The sequence below is a fragment of the Xyrauchen texanus genome, chromosome 22 (genome assembly GCF_025860055.1).
Source record: "Xyrauchen texanus isolate HMW12.3.18 chromosome 22, RBS_HiC_50CHRs, whole genome shotgun sequence".
In the NCBI taxonomy this organism is placed as follows: Eukaryota; Metazoa; Chordata; class Actinopteri; order Cypriniformes; family Catostomidae; genus Xyrauchen; species Xyrauchen texanus.
Window position 1 is genome coordinate 37223367 of NC_068297.1, and position 12644 is coordinate 37236010.

General features: G+C 39.6%; 1 protein-coding gene across 1 annotated transcript; it reads left to right on the forward strand.

Moving 5' to 3' along the window:
- Positions 1–7904: 7904 nt before the first annotated feature.
- Positions 7905–12071, forward strand: LOC127662063 (paired box protein Pax-1-like). Its single transcript, XM_052153029.1, has 5 exons — positions 7905–8132; positions 8553–9182; positions 10001–10134; positions 10357–10564; positions 11487–12071. The coding sequence occupies exons 1-5, from the start codon at positions 8069–8071 to the stop codon at positions 11567–11569; spliced, it is 1119 nt and encodes a 372-aa protein (XP_052008989.1). The 5' UTR covers positions 7905–8068; the 3' UTR covers positions 11570–12071.
- Positions 12072–12644: the final 573 nt, after the last annotated feature.

The window sequence follows — 12644 nt, forward strand, 5'->3', positions numbered from 1 at the left end:
TGCAATCCAGTAACGCCGCCCATGCACTAAAGGCAAGTGACTCTGAAAAACAAAGAACCCAAAGACCAAGTATTGACGCAAAGGTGCTAGCAAGCGCTTCAGAAGAGCAACCAGACACTAAGAGGTGTATCTTCTACGAAAGGCCAAACCATGGAATTCATGTTTGCCGAAAGTTCATGGACAAGTCAATTACTGATCGAGTCACGCTTGTACAAACAAAGGGCTTGTGCTTTGGATGTCTCAGACCTGGTCACCATTCAAGGAAATGTGAAAGGAGAAGTGTTTGTAATACATGCAAAGGAAAACATCCAACATGCTTACATCAGGAACGTGACAAGGAAGTAAGAAGGACAAAGGATTCTGACAAGGAACAAAGGGACACAAGGGAAACCAAACAACCAAGTACAGAAACACCAAACAAGGCAATATCCAACCGTGTTGTACAAAACACTAACAATGATCTCACATCCACAATCATTCCAGTTTGGTTGTCCACAACAAGCGATCCAGAACACGAGGTTCTTGTCTATGCCCTTCTGGACAGTCAGAGCGACACCACATTCATTCTTCAAGAAAAGGCAGACGCTCTAGTCACAGAAAAGAAACAAGTGCAGTTGAAACTTTCCACACTGTCATCCAGGGACACAGTCATTCGAAGTCAAAAGCTATTTGGGCTACAAGTCAGAGGCTTCTACACATCCAAGAGAATACCTCTCCCAACGACATACACAAGAGACTTTATCCCTGCCAATCCAAGTCATATTCCCACATCTAAGACAGCAAAAGCATGGCCTCACCTAGAGAACCTCGCTGAAGAGATTGCTCCCATGATAGAGTGTGATGTCGGCCTGCTTATAGGGTACAACTGTTCGCAAGCTCTGCTACCCAGAGAAGTGGTGTCAGGAAAGGACAATGAACCATTCGCTCAAAGAACAGACCTTGGCTGGACTATACTCGGCGGTACTGATCCCGGTGTGGACTATGGTGATGCTATAGGAAGCAGCCACAAAGTCATAGTCAAAAAGGTGACACCTTCTGTTCAGTCACCAACACCCTTACCAAATGAAGTCATGTACGTCTGTCGTACACAAGTCAAAGAGCTAGTCACACCACTAGATGTGATAAAAATACTGGAGTCCGATTTCAATGAACGCCAGTGGAGGATTCTCACTTCTCCCAAGAGGATCTTCGTTTCATTTCCATAATGGAGGAAGGAGTGAGAATGAAAGCTAATGGTCACTGTGAGTTGCCCTTGCCTTTTAAGAAGGATAGACCAAATCTGCCAGACAATAAAATCTGTGCCGAACACAGGCTCAAATGTCTAAAGAAAAGATTTGAGAAAGACAAGCTGATACCACAAAGACTACACCGCATTCATGAATGAAACGATAACACGTGGAGATGCGGAAAAGGTTCCACCTGACTAACTGGACAAAAGCTCCTCTTGGTACATTCCTCACCATGGGGTCTACCAACCCCAGAAACCTGGAAAAATAAGAGTCGTTTTCGACTGCTCAGCAAGGTACGGAGGTGTGTCATTAAATGACTTTCTGCTCACTGGGCCAGAGTTGACCAACACACTGGTAGGGGTTCTATGCCGGTTTCGTGAAGATCAAGTAGCGGTGATGTGCGATATAGAACGCATGTTTCATCAGTTCCATGTCAAGCCAGAAGATCAAGACTACTTCCGCTTTCTGTGGTGGGACAATGGAGACTTCTACTCCAACCCCTCCGTCTACCGTATGCGTGTCCATCTGTTTGGAGCCGCTTCATCACCAGGCTGCGCAAACTACGGTCTCAAGTACATCGCAGCTCAAGGGCAAGGTCATTTCAGTGAAGCCACAATTCGTTTCATTGAGAGAAACTTCTATGTGGATGATGGCCTAATAAGTGTCCACTCAGAAGAAGAGGCTATCCAGTTGGTAAACGAAGTAAGACAACTCTGCAATACAGGCAAGTTGCGACTTCATAAGTTCATATCAAATAGCCAACAAGTTTTGGCATCCCTCCCAAAGGAAGACTGTGCAGAGACCGTAATAAAACAAGACCTAGCTCTTGGTGAACAACAGATTGAGAGAGCTCTAGGCGTCAAATGGTGTGTCAGCCTCAGACCATTTCCAGTTTCGAGTAGTTGTAAATGAGCACCCTCTCTCCAGAAGAGGAGTTTTGTCCACGGTAGCCTCTATCTTCGATCCACTTGGCTTTGTGGCCTTTCGGTCCTACTCGGAAACAAATACTTCAACAGATGTGTCGTGAGAAGATCGACTGGGATGAGCCACTTTCAAATGAGCTAAGGCCAAGGTGGGAGTCCTGGCTGTCGGATTTACAGAACTTAGCCAATGTCAAGATTGAGCGATGCTACCTACCAGTTGATTTCAAGACAGTTCACAAGTATGAAGTCCACCATTTTTCAGACGCAAGTGTCACAGGGTATGGAGTCTGTACCTATCTAAGAGCAACCAGCACAACAGGACAGATACACTGCGTCCTAGTTATGGCCAAGGCCAGAGTATCCCCCACAAAGGTAATCACGGTGCCAAGACTCGAGCTGTCTGCAGCAGTTGTAGCAGTACGCACAAGTGACATGCTTAGAAGAGAATTGGAGCTTGAAGATGCCCAGGAATTTTTCTGGACAGATTCAAACGTCGTCTTGGGATATATTAACAATGACGCGAAACGGTTTCATGTCTTCGTAGCTAACCGCATACAGCGCATCAAGGAATGTACAAAACCAACCCAGTGGAAATACGTGACGTCAGATGACAATCCCGCTGACCATGCGTCACGAGGGCTTAAGGCAAAAGAGCTCATAGCTTCCAATTGGTTTAGTGGTCCAGAGTTTCTCTGGCAAGAAGAGCTTCCAAGCGGTGAGGTTAAGGTGAGAGAACTTGATGCCAAAGATCCAGAAGTGCGTAGGGTCATTGTGCACCAGACCTCAACCACAACTGATTCGGCTCACTAATCGCTTCCTTAAGTTTGCAAGCTGGACAAGACTAGTGAAAGCAATCGCCAGACTCCAAAGATTTCTCAAGGAGTTTAAAGGTACAATACAGAGAACCAATGAAGCCACAAGTCTCGAGGAAAGACAGGATGCAGAGCTTACCATCATGCTCATTGTACAAAGGGAAGTCTTCTCCAAAGAGATCAATGATCTTGAGTCACAAAGGGAGATGACCAAAGACAAACCCAGTAGGCTGTACTGACTCAATCCCTTCTTAGACAACAGGGGCATCCTTAGAGTGGAGGTCGATTCGAGCATGCTGCCATGCATCCACACATCAAACATCCAGTTATCTTACCAAAAAACAACCACATAACAAGGTTACTGATTGATCACTATCACAGACAAGTGCAACATCAGGGCGTGGCATGACCATAAACGAGTTGAGATCAAATGGCATCTGGATCCTCGGATGTAGTCAAACTGTGTCATCAGTCATCTACCACTGTGTCAAGTGCAGAAGGTTTAGACGTCACACTGAAGAACAGAGAATGGCAGACCTGCCACGTGAAAGAATGGAGACAACTCCTCCCTTCACGTATTGTGGGATGGATTGTTTTGGTCCATTTTACATCAAAGAAGGTCGAAAAGAGCTGAAACGTTATGGACTATTGTTTACATGCTTGTGCTCTTTGCAGTGCACATAGAGTTACTCGATGATCTATCAACCGATGCATTCATCAACTCACTTCGTGTCTTCATTGCCCTACGTGGAAACGTTTGCCAACTCCAATCAGATCAGGGAACTAATTTTGTTGGAGCGAGGCACGCAATTCCTGGAAGCAGTAAAGGAAATGGATCAAGAATGCCTTAAACAACTAGGATGCGAGTTTGTCATGAACCCTCCTTCTGCTAGCCATATGGGCGGAGTTTGGGAAAGGCAGATCCGGACAATCAGAAGTGTGTTAACATCCATCCTTGATCAGTCATCACGAACACTTGACAGTTCATCCTTACGGACCTATCTTTATGAAGTGATGGCAATCATAAACAGCCGACCCATGACAGCACACTTACTCAACGACCCAACAGGTCCTCAGCCTCTTACGCCCAACTTACTTCTGACAATGAAGTCCTCAATAATCTTGCCTCCACCTGGAAACTTTGTGTAGAGGAAGACCTCTACCTCCGTAAGAGATGGCGTAGAGTCCAATACCTTGCCAGTGAATTTTGGCACAGATGGAAGAAGGAGTACTTATTGAGTTTACAACAAAGACAGAAATGGTACAAGACAAGGAGAAATGCGAAAGTCAATGATATAGTAATTGTACAAAGCTGATACCGCGACCCAGAAATGAATGGAAGCTGGCTAAAGTCGCTACTGTGTATCCAGCTGAAGATGGATGTGTGCGGAAGGTCCAGTTACTGATCAGCGACTCCGCGTTAGATGACCAAGGAAAGAGACTCAGCAAACCAGTCTATCTGGAGAGACCTATCCACAAGACAGTCACATTACTTGAAGCTGATTAACATATCTTTAACTTACAGTAATTGCTCACACATAGTTCATTGGTTGAAATCACAAGTGATTTAGTGGGAGTGTTGCTGCCGTCAAAGGCAACTCGTATATTTCAGTTAGGGTTCATAGTCAAAATATAAATATATGAGGTAAAAATCATATGATTGAAACAATGTCTCATGGCCAATGAATAATAATTTCAGGTTTATTTCTTTGTTAAAGAACTTTGTGAAAGAAGGAGGGAACTTATTTTTTTGTTCCGTGTGGAAATTATCATTCTGTTGCTATGGGGACGCTGTATGGGTGCACTCGCTAAGATCAGAGAGATATGTGCTGCGGCTTGCGAGCCTGCTGTCTGAAAGCCCGAAGATTACAAAGTTATCCATAAGTTTTGTCGGTGAAGCGTGAAGATTAATACCCCTCAAGTTTACCCTCTCGGGTTCATGTGGCCAATGAGGTATATTTTTCTTTCTTGGTCAATTATTTGTGTTACGCGACTGTGTTTGTAACAAGCCAATTAAGATATTATTTTACAAGGCATAAATGTATGCTTTATTTCTTAGTTTTCTATGTGATTTCGTTTAGTATTGTCTACAAGTATGTCAAGAATTTAAGGTTAATTAAAGTTTTTCTGTGTTTTTATTTATACCAGTTCTGACGGCAATGTGGAAGAGAGCATGTAAAGACATGTTTGAATACTCTTGTCACCGAATAAATGCCCGTTAAAACTCAGGAACGACTTGAGCCTTTATTAAACCTCGAGGGGAGTAACACTTTTAATGCAGTGGATCTAACTTCACTATCAAATATATAGGCTAGCTATTATATGAATGAATGAATAACTAACTAACTAAGTAAATAACAATAATTTGTGTGGACGACCAGGTGGTAGGCCTATAATTAGGCTAATGGCATGATTGTTGACAATGGTCCTGTTGCAAAACTTTGGGGGGATCAAAGAGCAGACCATGACACTGCCTTACTGGTGAATATTCCTAAAGTGCCTGAACATTTGTGCACTCCACAAGACTGCATACTCCTGCATGCAATACAGTGAGCCTCATTATAATCAATATACTTGTTATCGTCATGATTAGTCACACGGCGCTCTGTGATAGCAATACAGATTTAATTGAGTGTAAATTGATTTTTTGTATTCAAATTAGACAAACCAACCAGTAAATATGGACACAACAAGTGGATACTGAAAGTATATAGATACAGTTTTTTTTTTATTATTATTTGGCCAAATAAGATTATTTCAAATTGACCTGTGCACAAATTGATGCTGAGATTTAAATTCGCAAACTGTTTGAATCAATGTAGAATAGGCCTACATAAGTACACTGAAATACAAACTGTCATAGATGTGGAAAATAGTTCGCCAAGACATTAATCTGTCGATATATTCAAGCCTATTTATTTTACAAAAGTGAAACGTCATTGTAAAGATTGATGTCAAAATAGATATTATTACCATACTATTTTGCGTTATGTAGGCTATGCTTATATATTTTATTTACCTCTCTCTGTGCGCATACCACCATGACCACATGCAGCAAGAATAGGAATGTGTGCTGTTGTCATTCACTCCTAAAATACATACATAAAAAAATAAAATAAATAAAGTCAGAAAGAAAAAAAAAGAAACTATTTTCGTATAATTCAAACAATTCGTATTTCAAACTTAAGAATTAAACACCAAAATTAAATAAAAGTAATTTAGCACACAAAACATTAGTGTTAGTTAGTATTACCAACGCGTATCACATAAGTAGTCATAGTGGGATAGAGTGGTATACAGACTCCTCAATAACACAAAGGCTATCTTACGTGATATTTTTCTCCATTTTAATAAGCGGGAGCGCGTGGGCTTGCATACCTGATAATCCTGTGCATACACCAACGAAATGAGTTTGTCGTCTGAATCGTATTATTCACGCACGTTACCATCAAGCGTTTGCTATATCCGTTTATTCCGCGTAAAACCTTTGTGTATTAACATCATTTAAGTGTATTACCTAATTTATCCAGAGGAGGGAGACTTTTTGCTCTCTGCTCGACATCTATCCCATCTGTTGATGAGTCTAGACCATGGCTCTGACTATGAATCTTTCAAAAGTTTTGCTATTATGAAACTCGCCTTGAAACGGTGATAACGCCTCTCTTTACTCATTGTGGGCATGGTTACGATACGTAGATGATGCTAATGTCTATTTATAATAGGACCATGTGTAACGAAGGTAACACATTTCTGTCTTCTGTGTGCAAAGAATAAATTCTTTGTACACAGAAGACAGAAATGTGTTAACTTCGTTACATCATACTAACATTACTATTCATGTTGCTGCCTGCACACATGTTGTCCAAATGTTGGGAGATGATCTGGAATTACATTCTCCATGTGTTTAAGTTTGAAAAACGTGAACTACACACATGCATGGATATTGACACTGCTTCTTGTTCTACTGGGTCGTCTGTAAACTTTTACAAGTGACATTTTGTTAGCTAATAAACTGTACCTTCTTTACTTTCACAGGAAACACCGTGAGCATGCTGTGATAATGCTGGCCTTTGGAATTCATTCAATACCCTATATTTTCTATATTGCATTCCAGTGACAAAGAGGTCGATTGCATTGAGACTTATTATTTGGTGCACGTGTGCTGATAAACTGATGAAGTACGTTTCCAGGTTGTTGTTTTTTTTCGTCTTGTATTATACAGTGAATAACGCTAAAGGAACATGTTATTGTTTTGTCCCAGAGTCCTTCAATAATTTAAAAAGTTTAACTCAAATGGCAACATACAGCATATAGGCGACCCATTATGCATGATGGCCTGTTTACTTCCAGAAAATGCAAGTGGCTGCAAATTGTGTGTATTCAATGTATAGTAATGGATTAGACAATAAAGTGGAAAGAAATAAACTAAATGGCTCAAGTGCTTAATTGCCGTTTTTCACGTCATCACAAGAGTCTTTTAGCGACACACGAGATAATAAGGCTTTTATCTGACGTGCTTATATTCAATAAAATTATTGTCTATTGGTTTATATATTTAACATATAATAGCCTATATATGTTCAAGAAAAACGTAAGCACATATATGCACAAGTATCCCTTCATATCTTTTGCTTTCTCATAATCTATACATTTCCTGGAACATGGACGCCTTGCACATCTTACTCCCTTTGCTTTTTATAAAACCACATGTTACTGAACGTATCATCAATTTGTCTTGGTTAAAGACAGCTTTGTTCTTCCCTTCCAATCTGAATTAATATATTGAAAAAGGTTAAATTGCACATTTTGAATGCCACACTAACGCGCGCAATTGCAGCCTATCCGAAGACTCCTGGACCAATGAGCTCGACCAATGGCTCTGCGCGTAACCAGTTAGACTGACGTGGAGGACGAGTCAAATGAACTCCAGCAAACTTCAGCCTGCGGGATCAGAAAAATCCCTCTTTAACCGGAGAGGTTCGCCCTTATCCCATTCTACATTGGACTGCTTTTAAATTTGCATGCAGAAGCGTTGCCGCTGGAATAGACAAACGGTTTTCCAACACTCCGAAGTTTACTACTTTTCAACATTTCCACACACTGCATGCTGCTGCATTCAGCAATCGAAGGGAAATTGTTTCTAAGAAACGCATCGCAAGAGCAAATGGGTAAGTTCTCGTTTATATCAACCAGCAAACTTTTCCAGCGGGGATATCGTTTAATTAAGTTAGAAATAACCGTAAAATGAGCCTTGAAATTTAATGGACACTTGTTTGCTTTAGTGTTGGGCATTCCAATCATTAAAACAAATCGACATTTCTATGCGTTATTGTATAGATTCCCCTAAAAGAACAATTAAATTATATCAGGCCAATAATATGCTATTCGCTGTTATCTAGCCAATTTCATGTAAACATTTTGGTATAAAAGAAAGAGAAAGAAAGAATGAGAGAAAGAATGAAAGAAGCAAATCGCCATGTTTATATACAAATCCATGATTTTGTTAGCTCACTGAACATGTACATGCTTATGTTGTTGTACCATATATATTCACTTTCCATACGTTTAATGCAATTGGTTTCTTTCAGAGCAAACCTACGGGGAGGTGAATCAGCTCGGCGGAGTTTTTGTCAATGGACGTCCGTTGCCCAATGCCATAAGATTACGAATAGTGGAGTTAGCCCAGCTTGGGATTCGCCCCTGTGACATAAGCAGACAGCTCAGGGTCTCCCATGGATGTGTGAGTAAAATCCTGGCGAGATACAACGAAACTGGTTCCATTTTGCCCGGCGCAATCGGTGGGAGCAAACCACGCGTTACGACTCCGAATGTTGTAAAAAACATACGGGAATACAAACAGGGAGACCCGGGTATTTTCGCATGGGAAATCCGGGACCGTCTTCTCGCTGATGGAGTATGTGATAAGTACAACGTTCCTTCGGTCAGCTCCATAAGTCGGATATTAAGGAACAAGATTGGAAACCTCTCCCAGCCTAACCAGTATGAGAATGGCAAGCAAGCCCCTCCGCAGTCTAGCATCTCCTATAACCACATATACCCGTATTCATACCCAAATGCAATGTCTCCTCCCGGGACCAAAATGAGCCATCCACCCGGTGTCCCTGTCACGGGTGGGCATGTAAGCATTTCCCGTGGTTGGCCTTCAGCGCACACGGTCAGCAATATATTGGGTATTCGGGCATTCATGGATCCTACAGGTGAGACTTATTGTACAGATAAATGGGCTAGACCACTACATTTTAGGCGTACATGCATCAATGATTGTACAGGCCTCACAATAGACTATGTGGCCAATACTCAAGGCATGCCTGTGAGGCCTATGCAACCTGATGTGCATACATAAATAAATAACACGAGGTTTCGATTTAAAAAAACTTACGATAAGCTTAAAGAACAAGTTGACATATCTGAAATATCTGGAGACATTATCTTGGTGTGGCAACGAATTCTTGGACATTATTAACATAATCGGGCCTTCACGTTCTCAGTTCTCAGGCTTAGCTCATGCTCAGAACTAAAAAAGCAAATTATATAGAACTTTTAATAAGAATTTCTATGAAATAGCCCTGTTTAATTAAGTTTATATATTTCCAAATTAAAAACTGAAAAGAACAATTACTCATCGCGCATGACATTTAGTTATAACGTTTTAATACATTTGATATAACAATATTTTTTGCAAAGTTAATTTATTTCAGATTAAAACATGTTAGGGATAGGCTACCTACATTAACCTTATGCAATTCTTAATAATATACAGTATGAATTTTAAATCCATTTGAGTGGATATGCAGAATTTATCTTATGCAATTTAGTTATGGAATGTCGTAGGAACCTCTTTTAAAGATCATTAAAATAATTAAATTAAAAGTGAATCCATAATCAAACAAATTTGGACATAAATTCATTACAACTGAAATGCCATGGTGCTTGGAGTAGGCTAATTATTCGATGTTTGCATGCAAAGCTAAAAAGTATAATTATAATTATTTGTATTTTGTTGTTGCTTTTTTAGCTATTGCTAGCGCTGAAGGGTACGTACCAAAAATGGAAGACTGGGGTAGTGTCAATAAAGCGACATTTCCCTCTGCTCACGGAGTCACTGGAATAGACAAATCAGCTATTGATGCGGACATAAAATACCATCAGGTACCGTAGACATTACATGTTTCATATATTGTTTCAGATACAGGCTTTATATTTTGTTCACAAATAATTTAGATGGCCTTTTGGCCACATGTTATATATATATAACATGTATATATATATATATATATATATATATATATATATATATATATATATATATATATATATATACTTCACTCTTAATTTTTTTCTGTCTGTACATATATTATTTTGGTTCTTTAGCCTTCATCGACTTTGTCTAGTTATGTCCCGGCGTGCGCTTACTCTCCCTCCAACCAGTATGGCGTGTACAGCGGTCCAGGCAGTTATGTGAGCTCAGGGCATCACTGGCAGACCCAGGGCACCAGCCTCTCCCACACGGGTGGTGCTGTGACGATGCACCCGAGTGATATCCAATCTTCTATGGCGTTCAAACATGCAGTGAGAGATGGTACGCTTTGATGGCAATCACACTTTATCTGTTGTTCATTTCGATTAAATTTGGGTCTAATCTGGAGTAGATTTTCATTTTAACTGACTGTAAGCAATATGTTGTGCCAGTTGTTTGACGTATGGTCAAACTGTAGAATTGTATTACCTAAATGTCATTGTCCTACTTTTTCCTGTATCCAACATTAATTATGAATCCACTGAAATAATCACAGATCGCAGAAATAATAACAAAGAAATAGAATGCAAGGAAAAAGAAACAACGATTTATTTCTCGCTTCCAGACCTTTTGTTGCCTTCGCTGAAGAGATCATATTCGGTTATTAGCTACTCATATACGGTTCTTGCTCTCATTTAGGCCTTCCCCTGGTAGGCTTTAATAGTGTTCTCAATTAAACCATCAGACTTGCATACACAGTTTTGTGTCGATTAAAGATCATGCGGGGTCAACGGATCACTATAAGCATTTGGAGTCGCAACGCACCACGTATTAAGGACCAACATAATACAAAATTATCTGCCTCATTAATACGCAACTATTGATTAATACCACTTCCATTCATTTCAGGCAATGCTAATTTTATTGTAATGTAAGAATACATATAAGCAGGTTATTATCTTTAAAGCTTTGTAAAGTATCTCAATAGCCTAAATTAAAACATTAGCCTAATAATGGAATACATGGCCAGGTTCGGAGCACAATATGAGCTCAAAATGAAGTATTTTACAAGATTTTATTTCGGAATAATTCTCATGACATTTAGAAGAAAAAAAACATTATCATATTTTTTAAATGTCCCGATCCCGTAGCCTTACATTACACATAGTCAAAAGATTCTAAAGCAAGAAGACAATGCATGATCTGATGTGAAGAGAATTCTAGTCTGTTTTCCCTCTAAACATGTTCTGTCTGTCCTCTGCAGGAGACAGAAAACCCCAGAGTCCCCTAGGTAAGCAGCACGAGGCTTTGTGCAGCTTACACGGACTTCCTAGCTCATCCTCATAACAGCACTTAGGGTACCAGTTTAGAGAGCGCATTTCAAGAAAAAGCCCGTAAATTCAACGAATTCACATCCTCCGATTTGCGTTGCCAATGTTCAACGCTCTCTGGGGGGAAAACAAATCTTAGAAAATCCTAATGAATGTTATTATTTTATTTATTTTATTATTGTTATTATTATTTTGCTGTAACTGTAACTCTGTCTCCAGGCACGGTTGTTTGTTCGGGCTGTTTTACCATTTTGACAATTTAATTAGTTTTTTCTTTATTCTATTTATATGAAAAGTGGATGCAAAATGAAATTTGTGATCTTATGCACATCATTACATTTAAATAAAACAGTACATAGATATCTACATTACACAACCCTCTATGTGAACAAAGTAATTCATAGTTCATGTAAATATGAAGAAAGCTTTAGTTATATATTTTTATAAATTCATGTAAATATGCTGAATAAAGGCATTGTATGAGCTAAAAACACTATCTTGTTTATTTTTTATTTTTTTATTTATGAGACCCTTTAATCTAACCTTAAAAAAATATCGTCAAGATATGAACCTTTCTATCGCAATCTTTTTTCTGTGCTCAGCCTGCTTTTGAATTTAATTTAATTTATCCATACCTACTCTAAAATTAGATGTAAAAGCTATAACATCTAATTGTCCTTTTTTTTTCCTTAACAAGAGCATGTTTAATGCAACATGTTGTGCACAGGGTGATAAGGCCATGCTGTTCTCTCATGAGCGCTACTGGGCGTAATGTTGCTTGGCCGCATTTGGCGCCTGCAGTGATGCTATCTTTGTTGATGCTGGACCAATGCCAGAAAACGCAAAATCAAATATAAAAAAACCTACTTGATTGTTTTTGTCTCTGAACATGTAGGCCTACTCGGGATATCGCGATTGGACAAGTTCCTTGAAACAGTTTTTTTTTATTTTATTTTGATGGCATTTTGACGGGTTCCTTGTTTGGAAACTATAGGCTAGTAGCCTAATGGAAATACCAGAATGTGTTGGGTTTATAAGACATACGTGCTAATTAGCCTACATATTAAGATACATACAGATACAAATACAGA